This window comes from Hippoglossus stenolepis, chromosome 20 (assembly GCF_022539355.2).
Source record: "Hippoglossus stenolepis isolate QCI-W04-F060 chromosome 20, HSTE1.2, whole genome shotgun sequence".
Lineage (NCBI taxonomy): Eukaryota > Metazoa > Chordata > Actinopteri > Pleuronectiformes > Pleuronectidae > Hippoglossus > Hippoglossus stenolepis.
The window spans coordinates 10,148,883-10,173,069 of record NC_061502.1 but is presented as its reverse complement, the minus strand read 5'-3'; the positions used below and the strand labels follow the sequence as shown (position 1 = coordinate 10,173,069).

General features: G+C 42.0%; 3 protein-coding genes across 12 annotated transcripts in view; 1 reads left to right on the top strand and 2 right to left on the bottom strand.

The window, feature by feature from the left end:
• The window catches only part of itsn2a (intersectin 2a), a 37,338-nt gene extending 29,487 nt beyond the window's left edge, over positions 1–7,851 (top strand). For 5 of the 9 annotated variants that reach the window (XM_035144452.2, XM_035144451.2, XM_035144448.2 and 2 more), the window contains 12 exons: positions 19–63; positions 3,287–3,408; positions 3,534–3,640; positions 4,140–4,323; positions 4,439–4,537; positions 4,646–4,813; positions 4,986–5,198; positions 5,289–5,410; positions 5,506–5,588; positions 6,262–6,345; positions 6,436–6,609; positions 6,972–7,851. In XM_035144452.2, the coding sequence (XP_035000343.1) occupies positions 19–63; positions 3,287–3,408; positions 3,534–3,640; positions 4,140–4,323; positions 4,439–4,537; positions 4,646–4,813; positions 4,986–5,198; positions 5,289–5,410; positions 5,506–5,588; positions 6,262–6,345; positions 6,436–6,609; positions 6,972–7,123 (1,553 nt within the window). In that variant the 3' untranslated portion in view covers positions 7,124–7,851. The remainder of the gene's footprint in view (positions 1–18; positions 64–3,286; positions 3,409–3,533; positions 3,641–4,139; positions 4,324–4,438; positions 4,538–4,645; positions 4,814–4,985; positions 5,199–5,288; positions 5,411–5,505; positions 5,589–6,261; positions 6,346–6,435; positions 6,610–6,971) is intronic. The other 4 variants (XM_035144450.2, XM_035144449.2, XM_035144454.2 and 1 more) reach the window with 1 other exon arrangement.
• Positions 7,852–12,866: 5,015 nt separating this feature from the next.
• gnpat2 (glyceronephosphate O-acyltransferase 2) lies at positions 12,867–22,612 on the bottom strand. Its single transcript, XM_035143860.2, has 16 exons — positions 21,865–22,612; positions 20,402–20,602; positions 20,140–20,316; positions 19,919–20,048; positions 19,697–19,824; positions 19,509–19,584; positions 18,375–18,526; positions 18,045–18,175; positions 16,721–16,962; positions 15,423–15,680; positions 15,253–15,332; positions 14,866–15,006; positions 14,023–14,122; positions 13,860–13,953; positions 13,665–13,726; positions 12,867–13,517 (listed from the first exon to the last, which is right to left on the bottom strand). The coding sequence occupies exons 1-16, from the start codon at positions 21,874–21,876 to the stop codon at positions 13,465–13,467; spliced, it is 2,037 nt and encodes a 678-aa protein (XP_034999751.1). The 5' UTR covers positions 21,877–22,612; the 3' UTR covers positions 12,867–13,464.
• Positions 22,613–22,763: 151 nt separating this feature from the next.
• Positions 22,764–24,187, bottom strand: part of LOC118099347 (phosphatidate phosphatase LPIN1) — an 18,662-nt gene continuing 17,238 nt past the window's right edge. For both annotated transcript variants that reach the window (XM_035143857.2, XM_035143859.2), the window contains exon 20: positions 22,764–24,187. This exon is cut by the window's right edge and continues 42 nt beyond it. In XM_035143857.2, the coding sequence (XP_034999748.1) occupies positions 24,055–24,187 (133 nt within the window). In that variant the 3' untranslated portion in view covers positions 22,764–24,054.

Below are 24,187 nucleotides of genomic sequence, written 5' to 3'. Positions count from 1 at the left end.
TGACTTGGCTCACTCCAGGTTCGCTAGATTCCTCATCCATGTCAGAGCATGGAGAGAGTGAGGGTAAGTTTTCAAAGGAGTTGTGGTGTCTGTCAGTCACTGTGGCATCACTGGTGAACATAAACCCATCGCACTTAAAAGGCTCAATCCCCTACATTTTGTTAGTGTGATACTTCAATCTCACATCTTGTTGAATGAACAAGAATAAAGTTGAATAAATGTTTAATTTTCATCCATTAATGGATCAGGCCTTTTAAGTTTCCATAAATCAACTGCACAATAACAAACGAATAATTTCAAGGAATAGTTTGACTTTTTGTTTTGATGTTGGGAACCGCAGAGAGTTAGATATGAAGATGCTACTCCCAAGGCTGTGTATTAAATATGACGCTAACAAGGCTAAATACAGCTAGCAGGCGGTAAACATTAGCCTGGCTATTTTCAATGTTTTTTACAGAAATAAACACAAAGTAACAAGGAATTGTAACAAGACTAGCTGCTTTAGCTTATTTCCAGGCTTTGTGCTAGAGTAGCTGCCATATGAGCACCTGCTAGCTGCATATTTAACAAACTAATATGATAGGATGACATTTGCCTGGCTCTTATTAACGTTATATTATATAGTCATACATTATATATTGTTTTTTTAAACTTACCAAAAATAAACCAAAAACTACAAACTGATTAATATGAGAGGAAAACAGCCTGGCTCTTTTCATAAGTGTACTGTACAATAAATCATACATTATATATTATTTTCTTAAACTTTAATAATAATTAACTAAATGTACATAGGGTAGCTAAAAATGTTAGCTGTTTTACCTTGTTTCCAGTCTTGATGGTAGGTTAGCCGCCTTCTAAGTGCCTCCCTAGCAGCTTCTATAAAAAATAATATATAATATATGATACAAATAGATCAATCTTCTCTTCTAACTCTCAGCAAGAAAGTGAAACGTATTCTTCAAAATGACAAACTATTCCTTTTAAATGCGTGTTTACAACTAATCACTGGGTGAAGAAAATGGAACAAACATCAATAAGCTTCAAATCAAACCAGTTAAATGAAACGTCTCTCCTCCCTGATCAGCCGTGCTTTTTAGATTAAAGTTTTATTTTAACTGGGATGTACGATCACTGCACTGTTGGGATGGGTGTGATGCCTCTCGAGGATATATCCGCTGCTCACTGCTCTGGAATTTAATAATAAAAGAGCCCATTTTGAAGCAGGACGTGTGAAATCCTATTCGTAGCTTGCGTGTTCTTACAGCAGCGGGTCTCTGTTAACAAGCGTTAACACACTGGACGTTTAATTAGCGTGAATTTGTCCGAGCCACAGACGCGAAACCCTAATGAAACCTAATGAACACGTCCTGACTCGTACAAGAAATGACCCTCACGCTCCGGCTGACGTGACTCGCAATAACATTTGCATTCCCAGAAAATGCATTATTAATGCACCTGCATGTAAGAGTCTGGCATTAATATTAAAACTATATTAATGTCTGCTGTCTCTCCGTCTCTCCTTCATCTCACTCAACTCCCCCCTCCCGCTTCTCCACTTCATTTCTCTTTTTTTGTTTTTTTCCCCTTTCCTCCGTAGGACAGTAATGCCGGCTTTCCTCTCGTCTTCTCCTCCTTTTCCTCTTCTTCCCACTCGTCTTCCTCCTCCCTTCTGTCTGAGCCAATCCGAATTGCCCTGTCGCAACAGGAGGCCCAGCCGCCCGCAAGAACAGCCCAGCTCTGCGCTTTCCATCCTAACTCCTTTAGGACTGTGATCCTCTGCGCTCCTCTGTATTTTTTCTTTTTTTCTTTAAATTTCTCCCTCTGTCCTTTCCCTATTAAGAGGCATTAATTTCTCACCCCGATCCCCCTCGCTCTCTCCTGGCCTAAGTTTCCATAGATGCTTCTTTAATTAACCAATGAACTAACCAAGGGAGCGAGGCAGAGGCAGCTAGACACGAGTTATAAAAGCTTTTGTCCCTCTGATATGAAAAGCATAGAACTTTATAGAAGTTTTCCTGAAGAAGAATGGAAATATGGATTGTAGAAGTTTGGTTACAAATTATTATTTAAAAACTATGTATATGGAATCAGACTGAAGTCGTTTAGTTTTCTAAATTAAGGCTATGAATGAGTACGATAAAGAGTTTTATAACAGGGTCGCTCAGTCTTGCACTAACAACATTGAAACCTTGCTCTAAATGGACCAATGTGAAGACTCACTGTTGCTTAAATCACCAGTAACCTTGATTGCTACATGCTAACACATTGCTTGAATTAAAAACTGATTGTGTTACTGTCGCTTCTTATACACGATTTAATCGATTTATTATTAATGCTTCCAAGTATTTCAAACTGAGACTCATCCTGTACGGAACTGTGATACCACCAGCAAAAAACAAAAACAGATATTAGCATAACATACAACGGAGTATGAGGGACATATTGGAGGGAAGAAAATTTCGGAATAAAATCATGATATTACAGCCATTTTAACATGAAATAGTCGGTAAACACAGGTGTTACTATTCGCATTAATTAGGGCTCTATCGAAATAGGGCACAACCTTAATTAATGTGATTAGTAACACCTGTGTTTACCGACTAAATCATGTCAAAATGGCTGCCGTGAAAAAGGTTCATTTCTGTCTCTAACTATGACTTTATTATCGTAATATTGTGACTTTATTATCTTAATATTCTGACTTTATTCTCGAAATCTCCCCCCCAAAAAATTGTTTTAACATGGCCCTTACACTCCGTCGCACATAGCGTAACAACTGTTGTGCGTAGATTCAGAGAAAATGACTCCACACTGCTGATATGTTTGTCTCACATCGTTACAACTATTTGCCAAGTTTCAACCTCAAAGACTTGAACTACCGACTGAGTCTTCCACTGCTCTTTCACCCAAGCATTAGCTACTTTATTCATTCACACCTATGCAATCATTCGGAGTGAAAGGAGCTTCATTTATCTGGGATACAGACTCATTGTTAGCAGTTTTGTCAGCGTTAGCATTGCCCGGTACGTTCCTTTAAGTTCATGTACTGCGACTACAACGTGCCTCACACTTGTCTGTGCATTAAATGTAAATAAAATACCATAACACTGATAATAAAATGAGATTTTAACATGTTGATGCATGTAGTGTTTATTGTGTTGTCTCGCAATTGACGGCAAAGCGTTTGTGCGTGTGTTTGCGTGGCACATGCTGCTGGTTTGGGCATGTATGCATGTCTGCACGTGTGTCTGTTTGCATGGGCATGTGTGTGTGTGCACTACAGGGTGTGCGGACCTGATGACGCTGGACACCATGACCCCTCAGGAGAGGAAGAGACAGGGCTACGTCCACGAGCTCATCCAGACGGAGGAGACTTATGTGGAGGACCTAGAGCTGGTACTAGAGGTACAGACTCGCACGATAAAGGTTCAGGGATATTTAGACACTGTAAGAATTTCTCTGGAATTTGAAGCACTGATGTTTCTGTTCCTTTCTGTCTCTTCCTGTTACTGTGTGTTGATGTATCTCAGGTTTTCTACAAGCCCATGTCTGAGTCAGGCCGTCTAACAGAAGCTGAGATGGCTGTGATCTTTGTTAACTGGAGGGAGCTGATTATGTGTAACACCAAATTGCTGAAGTAGGAACCACATACCACACACACACACACACACACACACACACACACACACCTGAATAAAGGAATAAATTTACTGTTTGATCAATTACGATGATTTTGGACACTTCAGCCAAAATTCACAAAAGCCATTTTCAGACAAGAACTCATGAAGTCAGAAACGTCATCAACACGCCCACTCGCTCTCTGTAAATTTTCGGGACAATTTCTTTGCTGTATTCTCACTCAGACATGTCTGGAGCCACATACAACCCCTCCATATGATTGTAGGAGAAAGTCCAGAATTCAGTGAATGTCTAACAGCAGCAAAGCTCACACAGCTGAAAATCAGAGCAACAAGACTTGACACTTGAGATTTGGTCCATTTCCAAAAGCCCGGCGTCTCTGTGGGCTTGAGATATTCCGTTAGGTTGACTTTTTACTTCTGGCTCTGAACAAACGGATGGAGATGTAATAAGAATCCTCTCTGCGTGTAACATCATCATCATCATCTGTGTCTCAGGGCCCTGCGGGTCAGGAAAATGACAGGAGGAGAGAACATGCCGGTTGAGCTCATAGGAGACCTGCTGGAATCGGAGCTCACGCACATGCAGCCCTACATCGGCTTCTGCTCCTTCCAGCTCAACGCCGCCGCCCTGCTGCAGAGCAAAACCTACAACCAGCCCGACTTTAAAAACTTTCTCAAGGTAATAATTTGTGGATCGTGTGGAGCTGACATTTAAAAAAAGTGACATACACAAAGGGCACATATGGTTCTGTGTAAATCGTCATCTCTCTGACTGTTTGCCTCCTCCTGAGCAGAAGATCGCCACTAACTACCGCTGCAAAGGGATGCCACTGTCAAGCTTCCTCCTCAAGCCCATGCAGAGGATCACACGCTATCCCCTGATCATCAAGAACGTATGTGCTACATGCTCTTTATGTGTCTATTTGCAATAATCCACACCCACCACTTTTTTCTCCGATACTCATTGTTTCCACATCTCTCGTCCACTTCCTGTTTGTCAGATCCTGGAGCACACCCCAGAGGACCACGTTGACCGCGGGCCCCTGAGACAAGCTCTGGAGCGAGCTGAGGAGCTGTGCTCTCAGGTCAACGAGGGCGTCAGGGAGAAGGAGAACTCGGACAGGCTGGAGTGGATACAGAGCCACGTCCAGTGTGAGGGTCCTATAGAGGTAAACACACCTAGAGATGAAACATGCAGCATGAACCATAGGATTTGTAGGTTATGTTATCTGCTGTATAGTATAGTTCAGTCGATCATACTTCAATAAGCTACTTTACTGTACCTGTTTCCTTTCCTCCATCTCTCCTCCTCACGCTTTACTGTCTCGCCGTCTCTTCCAGCACTTGGCGTTCAACTCGCTGACTAACTGCCTCGGGCCGCGCAAGCTGCTCCACAGCGGCCGCTTGTGCAAAACCAAGAGCAGCAGGGAGCTGTGGGCTTTCCTCTTCAGTGATTTCCTCCTCCTCACGCACAGCGCCAAACCCTTCTCTTCCTCGGGATCAGACAAGCTATTCAGCCCCAAGACCAACATACAGCTGAAGATGTACAAAACAGTAAGTGAGAGGCGAGGCGCTTTTCTTACACAAAGGGATATGATATGTAAAACCACATGGTGTTTAAGCAATACTTATTTTCTTCGCCAGCCACTATTTCTGAATGAGGTTTTGGTGAAAACGCCCCCCGACCCGTCCAGCGATGAGCCGCTCTTCCATGTCTCGCACATCGATCGCGTCCACGCACTCAAAACTGAGACCTTGAACGAGAGGTATACGTGGACATGAGACATCTGCACAAATCTCAACAAAGACCTAATGATTCCGTCTGAAATATTCACAGGTTTACTGATATTTTTTTTCGTAGGGCAACATGGGTCCAGAAAATCAAAGCAGCATCTGAACATTTCATTGAAACCGAGAAGAAAAAGAGAGAGAAGGCTTACCAAGGTAAACACTGTTTCATCTAATCACACCAAAGAAATAAAAGTTCAGTCCAAATCTTATATTTCAGTTTCTAAAAACAAAACTCCAAGTGACTGATATTGTCATTGGACCTTCCTTAAAATACCTCATGACATAAGGCATTCACTACTAAAGGAGGCATTGTAAGAATTTAAGTGTAATCTAATCTAAATATCCAATATATTAATGTGAATAATCTTCACCATAGCATCATTGCATCAACTGTATAAAAGTACAATGAGCAATTTTCTTAAAATAAAGAGATCCTGAATAAAAAGCCTAATTTGAATGTATTTTATGTTTAACTTTTTTTAGATTGTTTGTTATGATATAAAGTAAACTTGAATAAAATATCAGCTTTTCTCATAATATCCTGAAAGATCCATGTATTAGTTATTATATATATATATATATATATATGTCTCTACCTCCTCAACTATGAAAAGTTTGTGTCCTCTGCATATAGAGAAGTTCATGTTCGTGACCCACAGCACACACCAAAGCAACCATTTGTATTTGTGTGATTATGTTTTCTAAATAATTCCTGTAAATCAAGTTTAAAATATAAATATGAGGTGCGGTGAGTAATTTTCCTACAGTCCCTTACAAAACCTGTTGATTGTTGTTGGTTTAAATATAATGACTCTGTTTTTTTTAGCACGTTCCCTGAAGAGCAGCGGTATCGGGCGACTGCTGGTGACTGTCACCGAAGCTCAAGAGCTCAAGGCCTGTAAACCCAACGGTGAGCTCCGGGGATGGGACACAAGAATACAGTACGTGTTGTTTAAGTAATGACTAATTCATCTTAAACACCCTCATCCACTCTGTGCAGGTAAGAGTAATCCGTACTGTGAGCTGACCATGGGGGCTCAGTGCTACACGTCCCGGCCCGTCAGCGACACTCTCAACCCCAAGTGGAACTTTAACTGCCAGTTCTTCATCAAAGACCTCTACCAGGACGTCCTGTGTATCACTGTGTTCGAGAAAGACCAGTTCTCACCTGATGGTCAGTGGAGAAAACACACACACACACAGAATTGATGAGAGGGCTTTTTGTTTAAATTGTGCGGCCAGTACAGAATGAAGGACACACACTGGTTGTTTGCCGGGATCTGACTGCTTTTGATTTGTTAGAGCAGATTTTCTATTAATCATCAGATGTCGTCCTATTGTTTTGTGTTTGCTACTGTCTCGTTTTCTGTGTGCTTTTTGCCTTGAGCGTGATTTTGTTATGGCTCCCAAACATTAAATTAACTTTAATCAACTTTAACTTTCAGATATTGAAAGCGATCTATTGAAGTGGTCTGTTAAATTTATGTTAAAATCCAATTTTTGCATTTTCACTAAATGGACGTTTTCTGCTTCCAGATTTCCTGGGTCGGACTGAAGTTCCCGTGGCGACTATAAAGAAAGAGATGGAGAGCAAAGGTGCTGCAAACCGGCGCCTGCTGCTACACGAAGTCCCCACTGGAGAAGTTTGGGTCAAACTAGACTTGCAGCTTTACGAGCCAAGCAAATGAGGACAACGTACAGCTGAACACTCCCTCGAGCACAGACTCTCATTTAACGTTTTCAATATGAAGATACAGTTAAAGAGCCTAAAAGTGCCTGTTTGTAGCAGTGAAAACAATGCAATTACATTTTTTTTAGTTTTTACCACCACTGCCTTGTTTTGGTCTGAGCCACCAGGACCCACGGAACCTACGTCAAACAGACAGGCGAAGAAAACTTTGCGTAAATGAAAAAATGAAAAAAGGGAGATGTGTCTTCAGAGGTAGTAATTTATTGTGGTAAAGGGAATTCTTACTGCAAACAAATCTGCAAAAACGAGATTTTAATTTGCCAATACTTGAATGTTCGTTTGTTGGATAACGACTTAGACAGAAATGCCTTTAAAATGTAAGCAGGACGTTTTCCTACATGGTTCAGAAATGGTGATATTTTTGTATCATATATATACAAATTTGTATACAATGCCATTTCACTTTTAATGAAGGGATACAGCCTGTGTTCACATTTTCTGTTATAATTACAAGATGCCACACACATACATTTCGATGTTGCACACTACTGTAGAATATAATTTCAGAGGTTACCTCATGGTGTAAGGAAGTACGCCATTAAATCCTAAAAACAAATGGCAGGAATAAATACAGAAATATAGTGAGCATTTTTCTTTTATTTGTTATTTGTTGTGGCTGTTGCACATTTTTGATTTCCTGATTAAACTCTGAAGTAGTTAAAAGAATAGAGGTGAAGATTTGTGATTTAACTTGGATGTAGCCCGAGGACTCCAGCAGCTGTTAACCTGCTGGTTGTTTGCGACATCCACACGCAGAGAACCAGCAGCTGCTCTGACCACACCTTCCATCCCCTGTGGAGGTCGCACTGATGTGGTATGGTGTCGTATCAAGCCGGCATGAGAGACAATTTTACACAACGTTCCTTCTCTCTTACCTTCTCTCCCTTACTTCTTACTGCTGTGATTCTAAAGTACCACACTTTCGATTCACATCCTCCAGTGTGACAGAAAACATGGTGATTAATTAATGATTAAATTCTTTAAATGTTGTACCTGCAGGCGAGAGTTCTTCTGGATACAGAGCCGGGATAATTGGGGGAAGCCAGTAGAGATGTGTTGGCCTGAGGCGTCACAGACTCACTGATCACTCTGATCCTCCACTTGTCTCCTCCTGTACTTACTTCCTGAGATGGAACAGAAATCTGTGTATAATTCTGTATCTTTGAAGAGAATTGGTATAATATCAAATTCACTAGCGTGGACCACACCGACAAGATGTATCTTTTTTATCTTTTAATCGAATTCAGCTGTATTGGATATTGCGGATGGGCAACTGGATGTGGAGGGCGAGGATGAAGATGGATGAAGAATGTCTCTGTAAGGCTAGTCTGGGAGCATGGAGACTCAGTGTGGGGGTTCTAGAACCTAGGGAGAGACGTGAGAGAAATGTGAACAGGATTGAGCTGAAAGGGATGAGGGGAAGGGAGGATGAGTGGAACCAGCAATTAATACTAACATTTAAAATCAAATTCACAGCAGAACTAGGAACTGTGAGGTTATACTACAAGTGGGATATCTTATTGAGAACATGGGATCCTTTTATGGACTATTAAGTTCTATGTAGATGCATATACTGTACAGACCATAGCTAGGAACATTTTTACCATTGAGCTAAAATGCAAAAATTAACAATATACAAGTGGAGAGGAATCATAAGGCATTGTATTGCTTATGATTACAATATTTATTGAATACATTTAAAACAGGAAGTTAATTTTATATAATTACGACCAGAGCCTGACCCATATATTAATAACAGAATAAACAATGCAGAAAAGATGGAATATAAATAATGATAATATCATAATAAATCCTAATAAAAGTTACGGTTAAACTGTAAAATATTAAGCCTCAATACATTTCTTCGCCATAATGGTTTGAAAACAACATCTTAGGAATTGTTTTTGTATATATCTGTGGATAGATCGGTATTGGAAATATTTTACTCCCTAATAACAGTATACTAATCTTACTAATGTGGTCAGAAACTATGTAAACACATTCTGTAGTCACTGTCTGCACTGCATGGTTGAATTTATTAACAATATCATGCAGTTAATTTGAAATGACAGCAGTAATGAGATTCTAGCTAAATATAGTTTTACGACAGTTAATGTTTCCCACTGTGAATTCCACAGTGCACGAAAACATAAACTGCAAAGACACATCTTGAGTGATGACTCCTAGAAATCCCAGCTGCAGTTTACAGAAGGACGGGAAACCAGACCCATCAGCGAGCTCATGTTTATTCTCTTTGTGAATCGGTCTGTTGATGCCAGCTACAGACACATTCATGTCGGTGGGTTTACAGACCAGACACAAACATGTAGACGTGGTAACAGAGTCCAGAACAACAGCCAGTGACAGATCGTGTCACTACCTGGAAACATGAGCTCCTTCTTACTGTTACACAAACATACATGTATATGGTGGTGGACATGTGAGAGCAGCATGGAGATTCAATCTGACAGATATCAGTATGAAGATGGCAGCGCTTCACTGTGCTTTTTGTTGTGTTTGTCTGAAATAATATAACTATCATAATTCAATGTGCTCTCTGGGTTTCTAAGCTTGGTTATATAGACTGTAAAGATGGATGACATGACTGCTCCACCTGGTGGCTGGCTGCAGTATAGGTTATACACTGCCTCCTACATGTTAGTAGATGGGACTTGGCTGAAGCTAAAAAGTCAAAGAACTCGTCAAATTCATTTTATCTCAAAGAGGATATTTGTTGCTATAGAAACTTGCAATTGGTCGAGTGTGTGTGATCTTAATACTGAGGCTCCATCCCCTGATTCCTGCTGCACAGACTCTGGCTCCTAATTATGTTATTGGTGCAAGATGGCATCATTTTGGGGGTTTGGTCGGGGTCTGGTGGTTGTTTGGCTGGATTGAGCACCAAGCATTTTATTCTGTTGTCCCTTAAGTGAGGATAACAGCAGCTGAACCATATCTGTCAACAACTCAAAACCCTCTTCATCCATCTTCCGTAAGAGACGGAAGATTCCCACATCGTACATTCAGAAATGTCACTGGAGAGACAGAGCAGAGAGAGGAGCAGCCATGCATCACACTCGCTGCCAAACACCGCAGACTGGCAGGAGGAGAGAGTTTCTCCCTGACATTTAAAGACTGGTGATAAAGCACCGTTTCACTCTCTATGTGAAAGGGCAACAGGATATGGCGAGAAAGTCCATGTAAGAAAGTAACATTTCTATATATCATACGTTTAAATAGTAAACTTACATCTTGCTGTAAGTTCAGGATGAGCCCCCGGTAAATGTAGGTTGTGTGTGTGTGTGTGTGTGTGTGTGTGTGTGTGTGTGTGTGTGTGTGTGTGTGTGTGTGTGTGTGTGTGTGTGTGTGTGTGTGTGTGTGTGTGTGTGTGTGTGTGTGTGTAATGATTGTATTAAATAAATACATATTAATATAATAACATTGAATAAAACGTCAAAGATACAATTTACAAATGAATGAACAATACATTTATATATTTCGCTTTTAAATCTATTTTAAGGTGCTTCAGGATGCGTCCACCTCGCCTGGCACCAGGTGCGTCTAGACAGGCCTGGGCACAGACTGTTTATCCACCAGGTGACAGACTTTATTTCCTCACACATGTGGGACAAATCTGGACAGGAGAATGTCAGTAGTTTTTCTAAGCTGGTGAATGTTTGGTATTTAAAATATATCTTCTTGAAATGATTGAAATCTCTGGGCTGAGTGTTTTCTGTAGAGTCCACGAGGAGCATGTAAAGCTGTAAGGTGTAGTAGGTTGTGCGCGTCTTAATGCGCCTGTTGACACCTGATTTGAAGGTGTTCCGCAGAGGCTGCGACACCTGCGGAGATGGGACTACTTAATGTGGAGGTATTAGCTGCGTAAAGACTGGGCAGGGCTTGGACACATCATAACCTGGAGGGTTTCACGGCTTTCTTTCTTTTCGGTGCCGGGGCCAGGACAGCAGGGAGGCTACATGGATTGGTGGACTTGGTTGGCAGCGTGTATTGCCCTGCTCTGGATCTTGTGCTTCATAGACGGTAAGAGGAGAACAAGTGGAGGACTTGGAAGCTTTTCAGGAACTATATCTTATGGCGGAAACAGAATTCATTCCATTTAATGCTACAGGGTTAAATAGAAGGACTATTTATCTTTTCGAATACATGCAAATTAGGCTACTTTTATATTTTTTTGCTTGGTACAAAATCGATTCATTTTTCATTTTCGGTTTCTTAAACCTAAGTATCAGTTGTCCTATCATGCCAACAGGTGCATGGCGCACAGGGACCTTCCTTTATGCAAGTTTCACGCAAATGAGCTTGACTAGAATAAACGCGGAAGCATTTGTCACTTACTGGAACTTTTTAGAGTTGTTTTAAGGTAGAACAACTTTAACTAAGAGGGTCTAATTTATTGTGTGGCACAAAAATTGTGGTTTTCTTTAATGCGGATATTTAAAATACTGTAAAATACTATACTTACTATAGAATAACTCAGTCACTGCAAGACATAATCTTGAGATAAGTGGTAATGTAATGGATTGAGAAGGGATTTTATGTTGTATTACAGGTTAAATACTTTTGTTCATGGTTATTTTATTAGAGGGTGGCTCTTGTGCATCTTGTGTGCGTAAAGACGCGCCCTCTATGCGTGCTGAGGTGATGGCTGCCTGTGAACAGACTTTAATCCAGACATTTTAAATACTTTTTGAGACTTAAGGTTCTCTATGCTTATTGAAATGTGGAAATGTCAGAGAAAACAAGTGGGTTTTATGCTGCATTGCAGAATGAAACTTTTCTGATTGTGGTTATTTGACTAGAGGATGGATCCTGTGTGCGTAAAACAGGTGATAGCTGCCGCCCACATGGCTGGTGAATAGACCTTAATCCAGTGGCAGACGCTGTTTGTAATGGTTGTTGACATTAGCCACGGTGTTAAATTAGACTCCAGGTGACCCTGTTACCCTCTTATCCCCAGGAAACGCCGTGCTTGAGCTGCGGCTGCTCTTCCATGCGCTGACCAAAGCCGCTTGTCACCTGTACCTGGCCCTGCTGCCGCTGCGCCGCGCCGCCTCCCACTTCGCCGACGTCGCGCGGTACCTGGTCAACCATTTCCAGCACACCCCCAACCCCCACGGCTACCTCCCCCATGTCCAGCCCCCGGCCAAGAAAGGCACGCTGCACATGCTGGAGGGCATGTGCGTGGTGTGCGAGACGGTGCCCAACCTGATGGGCGCGGCGCTCAGCCTGGGCGCCGCGTTCTGCCACATGATGCAGGGAGGCTTCTACGTCCTGGCGGCGACGCTGCGCACCATCCAGATCAACCTGTTCTCCCAGATGAACGGCGAGAAGGAGAGATGGGACAAGGAGCGGGTCCGAGCCAAGGACTGCGAGAAGAAGCTCAACTCTAGAGTGTTGGAATACATCTCGGTGTTCTGTCAAGACCCGGTCAGCGCTTTACGCATCAAGGTCGACGTGCCACCCGTGTATAGATAATCCTTGTACAGCAATTCACCACTAAAATGGCACATAATGAGGCCTTTTCTCCAAACTACTGAGGGGTCACAGGTGCAGGGATGCAGAGATGTGACAGGAGGTTGACCTCTGACCTGAGGGAATGGCTCCAACAGAGTCAGAGAAGAAATGATGTTCTAGTGTGGAAAAGATGGAAGAATCCTTGGTGCATTTTGTTACAACTGTTTTACATATTTATTGAGATGTAACGAAGTTAAAATAAACGTCTCAAACAAATTGATTTGGCATGGTTATTGTAATTAGACCTTTATCGCTACATGGACATTGGTACATAGTTGAGTTTTTACTACTATCTATCTGCACTTACTATGTCAGCATGTCAATCAATAATTAATCAAAGACAGAATGTTACAAATATATTAACACAAGTAAGTTATTCATTCAGTATGGCAAAGTTAGAGGCCCAGAAAAACACGTGTGTCTCTCTAAAAATGTCTTTCTTTCTGATTATAGCCATAAAAAAAATCAGCAATAATTTCACTTTTTGGCATTTTATCTTAGCCCTGTTCTTTTAGACATGTAAGGGATGAGAACGAGTACCCGGAGACCGATTGGAAAGCAGCCAAGTTATGTATCCTGGATATAAAATATTTTGTCTCAGCAGTTGTATTGATGATGGCTGCATGAACAGCACAGACGGGGAGGAGGTACAAAGATGCGATGACAGGAAGGGTGAAAAGGGTCGAGCAGGGGTGAACAGGGCTGTGGGCTGATTCCCGAAGATGGATCCGTTCCAAACGGAGACTAAAGTCTTGCGTCAGGTGTCATCTGGAGCATCTGGGGAGGGATTTTCCCAGCTACAGTGAGAGAGGAGAAGAAAAATCCCTCAGGCTGCTGTTCGTGTGGCGTGGTAAACAAAGTTAAGTCTTTTAAAAGGCTGCCAGGTAAACTACAGCAAAATACTCAAACAGCTTCTTTATCTTCTTTTAAATCCCACAACTTACAAAGTACGTCTCCAATGCTTCTGACGGCAGCTTTGTTCACGTTGAATTCGTTCTCCTCGGAGCTGTGATGAGAAAACAGGATACAGAAAGTTAACGTGCGTAACTCCGCCATCAGAGGTGAAGACAGCTTCTCAACCACCTAAGAAAATGAGCTTAAAACCAAACAGACTTGCAGGAGCTGATCTCATTACTCACGCCCTGGACTTTGTCACAGCCTCCAGCCGCCGCAGGGCCAGCAAAAGGTTTTTCTGCGTGTCCGATGAGAGGGCCTCATAGGTGTCCAGCTCACCTGCGAAATAACAGACGCGCTTAGCAGCTGGAGAGGTCAGAGGTCGTTTCTCACGCTTTCTGTTCTTACCTGAGAGGATGAGCCTTGTAGCCAGGTTTCTCACCGCAGGTAGGAACTGTTTCTCTGTGAGCACCTGATCGCCTTCTTCAGAGAGGTACCTGAGCATCACCTGCATATAAAAACACACCTCATCAAGCAGAGGATCATAAACTGACAATGTCAACTGTGTGTCTAAAGCAGCGTTTTCAAAAGCTGACAGAAAATGATTTAAATTGTTTATTTCAGTTACCGAGATTAAAAATGAGATGTGAAACATTGTGGTGCCGTCAGCCAGAAAAGGCGTGATCCAAACAACCCAAACAACATTTGTCAGTGACAAATGTTGTCACTGACAATGTTGTCAGAGAGGGAGAGTCTCTAATTACATTAAAACCTGCACCTTACAGATAATTGTAGGCATATTATTAATTCATATATTGCTAAACATTACATTGCAAAACCAGCTTTAAAATGCACTGGATTTGAAGACTCAAAAAAAAATATTGTCCATTTAAAATGAGAGTAGAGCCTATAAACTAAACCTACTAATGACCAGATTAAGAAACTATTCCCACATAACTTTCTGTTAAATTAAAGCTCTAAATTCTATATTTATCTATAGTTATTCATTAATTTTTGTGGACCTGAAAGTTGTTATTTTGTAATATACTGTCCCCCATACAAGATCCCCGAAAAGGAAATGTTCTGCATTCAAATAAATTAACAAATTAAAAGCTTACAAAGGATAATCTGCACTCAGTGATTCGGTAATTAAAAATGTCTTTTCTACACAATCTTCCAAATAAAATAGCCTGAATTTGATCTATGACCATGATGTGTGAAAAATATCAGCGATGGAAGAAGTGAAAGAACCTGGTATGAATCTATGAAAGGTTGAATGAGAGCCTGCAGGAAGGATAACGTCTCCATCCCCCCCTCTGAAGGCGTCACTTCCTGCTGGCTGATGTGGGCGGCTCCACATTTCTTCAAGAGGGAACACGCCTCCTCAAAATCCTGATTGACAGACAAACACACACACACACAATATCAGCGACCTCACCTCAAAAAGCCATCATCTGTAAAAAAGATTACTGGTTAATTGGTTTAACTCGATAACTTGGGATTCTATCAGCTGACCGGGCCTAACGGGTCAGAGGTGGAGCTGTGAGCTAACATTTCATACATGATTTAAGAAGACCATAATCCTCTCTGTCCCGAGATGCTCGGAGGATGCTGAGCCCTGACAGATGAGCCTGTTACCTGAGACAACTCGCCCGGGATGGAGATGAACTCGTAGGAGAAGAGCTCCTGTAGGAAGCAGAAGAAGGCGAAGAGCTCGTCTGTGAACAGAACGGAGGATCACGATGAAGCTGCGAGGAAAACATACGGTGTATGTAGAGTTTCACAGATCTGTCATGTCTGATCCTCACCCCTCTGTGTGCTCTGTGTGATGTGTAAGGCCGTGGCGAGCAGGGCCGGACGCACAAAAAAGGGCAGCGACTGATTCCTGTAGGAGGCCAGCATCAGCACCCCAGACGCCGTCCTCATCACACTCTCCCGTGGGCTGATTGGATGCCTCCTCGCCGGCTCTTCCTCCTGAACCAGGTAGACACGCCCCGCTTTCCGATGAACTACGGAGCAATGGAGGGCCACGGCGGAGGACATCACGTCCGAGTCAGGGGTTTGTGCTGCAGAGAGCGATCACAACATTATCCGTCTTCTATAGGCGGGAGTTACAGAAGGTCAGGGAGGCGTCAGGATAGTAAATATACATGTACACGTGTGGGTGAATCTTCACATGCTAAAGACGTGTAAAGTGAGACGGTGCGGCGGGGTCCTCTTAGGATAAGTTCCTTTAAGTGCATTAATCCACTGAACATCTCCTAAGTGAATCTGATCACTTGTGCCAACTCACATTCATCTAATCTGTCTGATCTACATCAGGCTAAGGGAGCGTTCAGAGACCGGAGCTGAGACGCTGACACTTTTCTGCACTCTCTTACCTTCCTCTGCATCTTCCCTGTCTGGCTCGCTCCAAATGCGATATGAACGCCACCTATTGGTTACTAAAGGGACAAGAGAGTAATCCTCATAGAGGGCCCAGAGTGAGCAGAGCTTAACACTGATCCCTCTCATGTGATCGGGCTTGATGCAGCTGCATTTGCACTGAATTCATTCACAGATATAAAGTTAAGTATATTAAACATATTCCTTAACCATTAGGGCTCCTTTAAAATTAAATAATAAATAATAAACCATTAATAATAAATAATCATATCTGCACATTTGTCACAAAAATGTCCTCTTCCTAAAACTCAAATAAAACACTATATATATTTGTTTATATGTATATATATTATTTTTCACTTTCAATTAATTAATTTTTAACCAACATCAGTTCAGATCACTACAACCAGACTAATTTTCAGTATTTTAACCTTTAAACCATTTTAAAATAATTATTAAACACAAACAAATAATTTTATACTATATGTTATTGGGATTTCTAATGGAGGGGTATCACAGCCTGGTATATATCGCTGATCAGCATCTGGGTGGAACATGCAGGGGGCAGGACATCACATCGATATCGGCCCTGATCACCAATAGCTCTCGAGTCTTCTTTCCTTTTCCAGAGCAACCGACTCAGACATATGCGTTCTCACACACAGCCCCTTCGTACTTCAGTGCACGTCTGAGAGCAGCTTACGTGTTAAATCTCACCCACCAGGCCAGTTCAGACGAGCTCCGCAGTCCAGCACCAGCTTCCTGAGCCAGAGGGTTTTTCCAGTGAGCTGGTGCCACAGCAGACCCTCCTCCGTTAGCGCTGTGATCGGAGCCTGGAGCAACAGGCAGGCCATCAGAGTCCACGGGCTGATCACAGAGCCCTCGTCCTGGACCCGCACCATGAGATGAGCCAGCCAGCTCACACAGGCCTGAGCCTCCGCAGTGGGCTTCTGAGGAAGATCCCTGTGAATAGAAACAAAGAGGGAGAAGAGGAGGGAGTGAGCAGGAGGAAGGACGAGACAAACAGACAAACAGACTATAGGCGCAGTTAGACAGCTTTTTCTGTTTGGATGTTTTTGTTGGACTCTTTATATTCATTGACTTTTACCCTGTTTTACTTGTGTTTGGTTTTTGGATCTGTGTTGTTTGCTCCTTGAGTTTAGTTGTGTTTTTTTCTGTTCTGGCACATCCAGGTATTTCCTGTTATACTTTGTTACTCATCCTTGTGTCTCTGTCTGATTTCCACCTTCACTGATCGTCTGCCGAGGCCTGATTGTTTCCATCTGTGTCTGGTTGCCTCCTGTATGTAAACCCTGTGTTCCTCACCACTGTTCCTGGTCAGGTTCCAGGGAAAACATCTTTTGATGGCTGCTGGATAAACAGACCTTAAAGCTCCGTCATTTGCCAGTGACGTTCACCAAGGATCTTTTTTATTTTTTGACCATGCCTTCTGCTTGCAGTAGTGTTTTTAGGACACCTCTCCCTTTCCATGTTCTGAACCTTTTTGTCTAAGCCTGTTTTTAGAATCTGTCCCGTGTGTCGTCTACATTTGGGTTCTCATCTTGCTCTGGATGTAAAAACATTTAGGAATCAGTCAAAACACTTATCGTCACTTGAAGGTTAAACTGATAATTATGTACATCTCTAGTTGGTGTGTTTTGTTTTGTGGCCGTGTTGTTTTTCCAAGGAAAACCAAGAAACCAGAGGACCTGCTGCCTGAGGTTGGCAGGTTGATCCTAAGTTCAGGGGCCCTAACGGCAAAGGCTCTGTCTCCTTTGGTTTTCAGCCTTGATTTTGGAATGGCCAGCACCGCTTTACCAGAAGATCAGTAATATTCTGTCATTCTGTAACTTTTTTAAATAATTACTAAGCTATTTACAATATATTATTTGCATCTTTTCTGACGTGGATTTACTGAAAATCCTTGCAGTGTAAAAAAGGAATTTGAACTCATAACCTCCTCATTTCTAAAATCCCAGTTTACGCCCTGGAAGTGTGGTACACATGCAGATGTGCTGCACAGATGTGTAAAGAACTTGTCAGACCTGGGTGTGAGATTGTACTGGCAGCGGTTGATCTTGCCCTCACACATCTGTCTGACTGACATCGGGCGGCCGAAGTTCACATGCATGCTGCCGTAATCTTCCTGGAGTATTTTGGTGGACTTCAGCAGACCCTGCAGAGAGAGAGAGAGAGAGAGAGAGAGAGAGAGAGAGAGAGAGAGAGAGAGAGAGAGAGAGAGAGAGAGAGAGACTAGTGCGTCACGAGCAAGAATAATCAGCTTTATTTAAACATGACTTCTCTGAGTAGGAGTCACGTGGTTCGGATTGTTTGCAAAGGCAATAGATGGAAATCTTCAAGAAGCACGGACGCACTGTGGTGGTTTCTTTGGGCTTGGGGACACCCAGCAGCTCGTTGGCGAGCAGCGACTCCTCCAGCAGCCTGTCGTAGCTGATGCTGATGGGAACCAGTGTGATGTCAAACACCTCACTCTTAAAGTAGGGCTCCAGCACCATGTGCATCATACCTGCACACACACACACACACACACACACACACACACACACACACACACACACACACACACACACACACACACACACACACACACACACAGTAAACAGATGCATAAAGTATATACATGCATCTACTAACAAATACAAGCCGAGGGCAAAAGAAAAGCAAGTCCTGAAATGAAAATATGAAATGAAAGCAAACCACTGTGCAGTGTCCCCACTTTACATTTTATTTTTAAAGTTTTCAAATAATCATCAATGTAAGCAGTGGTTGTTTACTGCAGGAAAATTATAGTGTTTCAGCTTCACGGGTGTGAAAAACTGTAACTTCTGATCAGACTAGAATTAATACCCTGCAGTTGAGGACCGTATAAGAGGTCATACTGACCTTTGACCCCTGACATCTAATCACTTTTGAGTTTAAGTAACAACTGGTCAAATTATATAGAAATTCCCTAAAGGCAGACCTGACATCTCACAGTCAAGAGGCCAGAGGTTTTGTGAGGCCATCGTGACCTTGACCTTTGACCACCCACATTTGTTCAGTTACTCTGTGAGTGAACATTTGTGCCAAATTTGAATGAGTTCTCTTTTGTGAAGTCACAGTGACATTTAACCGTTGACCTGCCAATTCGAATCAGGTCATCCTTGAGTTGAAGTGAGTGTTTGTGCCAGATGAAATGAAATTCCCTACGTGGGTGTTCCTGATATTTCACGTTCACAAGAACTTGAGGTCATCCACAGGGAATTGACCTTTGACAACCACATTTTAATCAATTTATCCTTGAGTCCAACTGCTACAGGAGATTTGTAGCAAATTTTTAAAAAATTCCCTCAAGGCGTATAATACTTTTCAAAGAATGGGACAGACAACCCGAAATCAGAGTGCTACAAGGGCAGAATATTTCCACTTCTATAACATAAAACAACCATCAAGGGAGAAGACTATCATACTCATTAAAGCAACAAAGAGTTAACATGTTGGACACTCACCTAACTTTGGCATCAGTGACTTCAGTGTGCGACTCCTCAACCCTTCCACATAAAACTCCATGGGAGCGAATCCTTTCTACAGAGAGGACATCAAACCGTTGGAGGCGTCTTTTGACAGCAGCTGACGAACACTTTCTAAAAGAGGAACCAGTTTGGTGCTGCCGACGGAGAACAACGCCACATCTTACCCTGACAATGGTTTTGACATATTCCGACAGCACTGCCCAGTACAGTTTGTCAGAGCCGATGGCGCGGCGGATGGAAAACGCCCCCGAGCGACGCAGTATCTCTCCCACCATCTTCAACCCTGCAAGATCTTTACGGGAAAACAGAGAAATGAACGGAGGTGTTGTGATATGAGCGTATGTGATCTACAATGCTCTGTTGTTTTAATCCTAATAGATACTTGCGAATTCCTGAAGCGATAACAGGAACAGGGATGTCGTAGGTGAACAGGATGTAGGAGATGACTAAGAAGTCCACGTAGCTCTTGTGATTGGGCATCAGGATGACGGGCGTCTCCTGGATGGCTTTTTGGAGCTGTGAGGACAGAGGAATTAAAAACACAGCTGCAGTGTCGTGCCATTGGCAGTTTGTGAGGAAAGGTGTCCATTCATTGATTGGTCCTGACCGTGCTGAGGCCCTCCATGTTGACGTAGATGCTGCTGAAGAGCCTCTTGGCCACCTTGGTGAAGGTGTAGCCCATCAGCCGGATAGAGCTCAGCTGCAGGTTGTGAGACATTTCCTCCAAAAGCCTGCGAGCCTCTTCCCTCACCTTCACCACCGACGACCCCGTCTCCATGGCGATCTGAGGGGGGAGACAGGGAGGAGACTCCATGATGCTTCAGCTGCAGAGTGAAACTTCACGTTTTTGATTTAAATCACAGTCTCACCTCTTTGGCCACGTAGCGTAGATACTGGGACTCCAGCACGGCTTTGTTGAGCTCAGCCGTGGAGCAGGGCGGCCCTCCTTGGTAGGGGTGCGGTTTAAAGGTCCTGAGGGCATGGCCGAGGTCGCAGCTGCGCCTCCTCTCCTCCAGGATATCCACAAACTCCTCCTCGTGATCCATCCTTGCTCTGCCTGAAGCCGTGTACTGAACGGAGAGGAGACGTGCAGATGTTAAAGTTGATGTTTGACACCTTTAATAGAAGTTCCCTGGATTCTCTATTTTTCCCTCTCCTTCCCCAACTTATGTTTGTTATTGGTTAGTTACTTTCACATGTTATTGTTAATAAACTGATTATATCTTGTCCTGCTCTACATTTCATTCTTTTTGGTTCTTTGTCCTGAATAAATAACAAAATGAGAATAAAGACTTGTTTTTAGAAGTTACGTTGATGTGGATCTAAATAAAAACCAACAACACAGACGACTAATATTTCAATTTCTATTTAACTATCAGGTTCAAACACAAGAAAAACAAGCCATTATTTGGTTATAAATCAATATTAGTATAAATAAAATCAGGCGTCTAACACAGTAATTTAAGTTACATTCAGAATACTGTAGATCTGTTCTACATCACCATTACACATGGAGGTTATAGAACCGTGAGAAAAATTACTTCAGCAAGATTCTGCATATTATGGCTTCACTTGGATATTTGAGTATCTCTCCATAGAATGATTTAGGGCTCGGCCATAAAACAATATCTTGTTATTGCAACATCATTTTCATAAATAGCAATAGCAGTTTAACGTCAATAATAAAATATGACATTTATCTTGATAATTGTCCAAATTCATCGGCTGGAGAAAGAAATGAAATGTATTAATAAATAAACACATCTGAGATTGAGGTACAAAGTCACTGTTCGACTTTACAAGAGGAAGCCATTTGTGTAACTGTAGAATTGAATCCTCCAGAGCAAATTCATTGAGATTTACATTTTCACTGAAGGAGCAGACATCTTGTGTCCAGTTGTTCAACTTTTGAATTGGAAAGAAAAGGCTTATCCATAGGTTATAGATTTTTCTATGTGTGAGAGGCAGTATAGTTTAGTTTAAAATAGGAAATTAGAGGAAAACATATCAGATACAAGCTAATACTGCAAGAATTGTATCTTTAAAACACAAATGCTGAACCAATAAAACACACTGACCCATTATCTGAAGTGTTTTGTACTCTGACCTTCTAATGCTGAGTGAGAGCTATTAGGCAACATGGACTTATCCTAATGTCAGCAACAGCAGCAGTGATCTTCAGCTCTGCTCAGATCTGAGTTCACTCACCTCAGACCACAACAAGTCCCACATTAGCTTGTACTTAATAACAATAGTCACTAGTAGGTTTTGAAAAGTTTGCAGCTACTTAAGATGCAACAAGTGATCTGCATGAGAAAAAACTGTGTCTTACCGTGTGCGTCATTCTCCTTCACACTCACAAACACACACACACACACACACACACACACACACACACACACACAAAGACGCGCACTGCTGCAGGTGCATGTGTCTCAGTCCTCGTCCCCTTCAGTTTTCCTCTCTTCAGATTCCTTCCTCCCCCGCACCCTGGGGTGGCTGCAGGCTGCAGCAGGAGCCTGGGGCCCAGGCCAATGGTGTCGCTGGGATTTAGAAACTCCTCCTCCTCCATATTGTAAATGTTCAGCCCCCATGACCTCGAATAACCCCCACATTACATTTAAAGTTTATATATAAATGCATTATTACTCACATCAATTTACAATAATATAAACAATAATACAGATAATAATAATAGTCCTAACCATAATCATAATAGTAGTCTTAACCTTAATAATAATAATAATAATAATAATAATAATAATAATAATAATAATAATAATAATAATAATAATAATAATAAACTAATGTGTGTATACAAACTGCTTTTACATAAGTCAGATTCTGATATCTACAGTGGCTGAAATGAAATATTAATTATTTTCAGGTTGGTAATAAGATCATTCATGCCCTCTCCAGTGATTTGTCAGAAAGGTTATGAAAACCTGATTTCAATCAAAATAATTGCATGTATCTACATAACTATTAATCGGATTAATTGTTAATTATTTCATGAATTAAGCAAAAGATTCATGAGCGTGAATTGTTGGGGATGAAACCGAGGCTGGAAAGATGAGGCCTGATCCGGTAAAGCTGCATCCGATCAGCCTGCATCCCACATGAATACATTTAAGAAACAGGTTATTGCTCTTCAGTCTGATTCGGTGTTTATATATGAAAGTGGCTGACTCATCAATGTTATAAAAAGGTAAATGAATTAACCTACACTCGTTGTTGTTCCAAGGCATTTTTATTGAGTTTGAATACACAGATTTAACAGTGAACCGGTCGATAGTGTTTGAGCAAATGATTGATCCTGTTCACAGTTAAGGCAAAAAATAAAACACTTTGAGGCTATTTTTGGCTCTTTCATAGAAAGAATAATATCAGCATATTGAAGCATTATATACAAACTCATAACACTGACGATCAGGTCTGTGATGTAGGACATGGGGACAGCGGCTCACATTAATGACCTCATATTGTGTGTGGTGTTGAAAGAAATCTGTGGTGAAGTGTTTGTAACTTTAATACCAAGGCCTGCTGCCCTCTTTGCGCTGGGTTGAGTCTGATGAGGATTTCCAGAGTCCGGTTTGCTTTGAGTCCTATTCTACAAGGAATGGCAGTAACAACACAGTCAAAGAACCAACGGCGAGCGAACATTTTCACGTCAGTCGGTTGCTCGTCGTGTAATTTATAAAACAAAAAGTGGAAAACACAGCTGAGAGGATCAGTGTGTTTGCCTATAAATAACTTAAAAGACACTTAACGAAGGCTGCCGTGGAAATGACATTCTCAACAAAACGACATGATTTAGCAACTCCTCTTGCAGATACAGAGAAATCTCATGGCTGTGACCTTTAAAAAGATTGTGCTTCGTTGTTTTATCAGCATTGTCTCGACAATACATATTCATTCAAACCATCTTCATAACAAACCTTCTTTTGTCGGCTACTCAATCAACATAGATGCTTATCTATACAGTATATTGTGCGCTGTAATACGTTGTAACGTCCTAAATTACTAGTACTGATTCCTAACAAGTGCTGTATATATTTCTATAATGTAAAACCAGCTTGCATGTATATATCATATTAACAGTCTCCAAGTTCAGAGTAAGAAAATAAATTCTACATGTTTTTTTCTCTGAAGTATGGATGAAGCGCTTATTGTCTGTTAATTACTTGTGCGTAAATAGAAAGTTTATCTACTGAAATAATCAACAATCACTCCAAAATAATATGTGCTAAGCTGCCTGAATAAATAATGATTATTTCTCATATACATACAGACGACACCGGGGGCCATCTTTTCATCAAAGTGCGCTGACGTCCACATTGTGCATTGTAAGACTATTCCCAGCAGAATGGCCGACTACTCAGACGCTCCACTGTGTCGTCAAAATCTACAAAAAAATCCATATCACACACACGTAACCATCACTGTCCACATGACAGCCACACCTCAAGCGCACCGTCAGTCACTCCGCCCGCCAAGAAGTGGCTCAGCAGGCCTCAGGCGGTCAGCTGCTGGAGCTGGGACTCTGTGGAGGCGTCGTTCCCTGATGATCCACCCGGGGGAGCTGATTCCTCCAGAACGTGAAGTGGCTGTAGGTGTCCGAGCAGGGGAAGTCCGAGGAGGAGGCGCGCATCTTC

Coding starts and splice junctions, on each gene's coding strand:
- gnpat2 (XM_035143860.2), bottom strand. Junction 20,317..20,401: donor TACGCTACGTGGCCAAAGAG/GTGAGACTGTGA, acceptor CTCCCCCCTCAG/ATCGCCATGGAGACGGGGTC. Junction 18,176..18,374: donor AGCCCAAAGAAACCACCACA/GTGCGTCCGTGC, acceptor CTCTCTCTGCAG/GGTCTGCTGAAGTCCACCAA.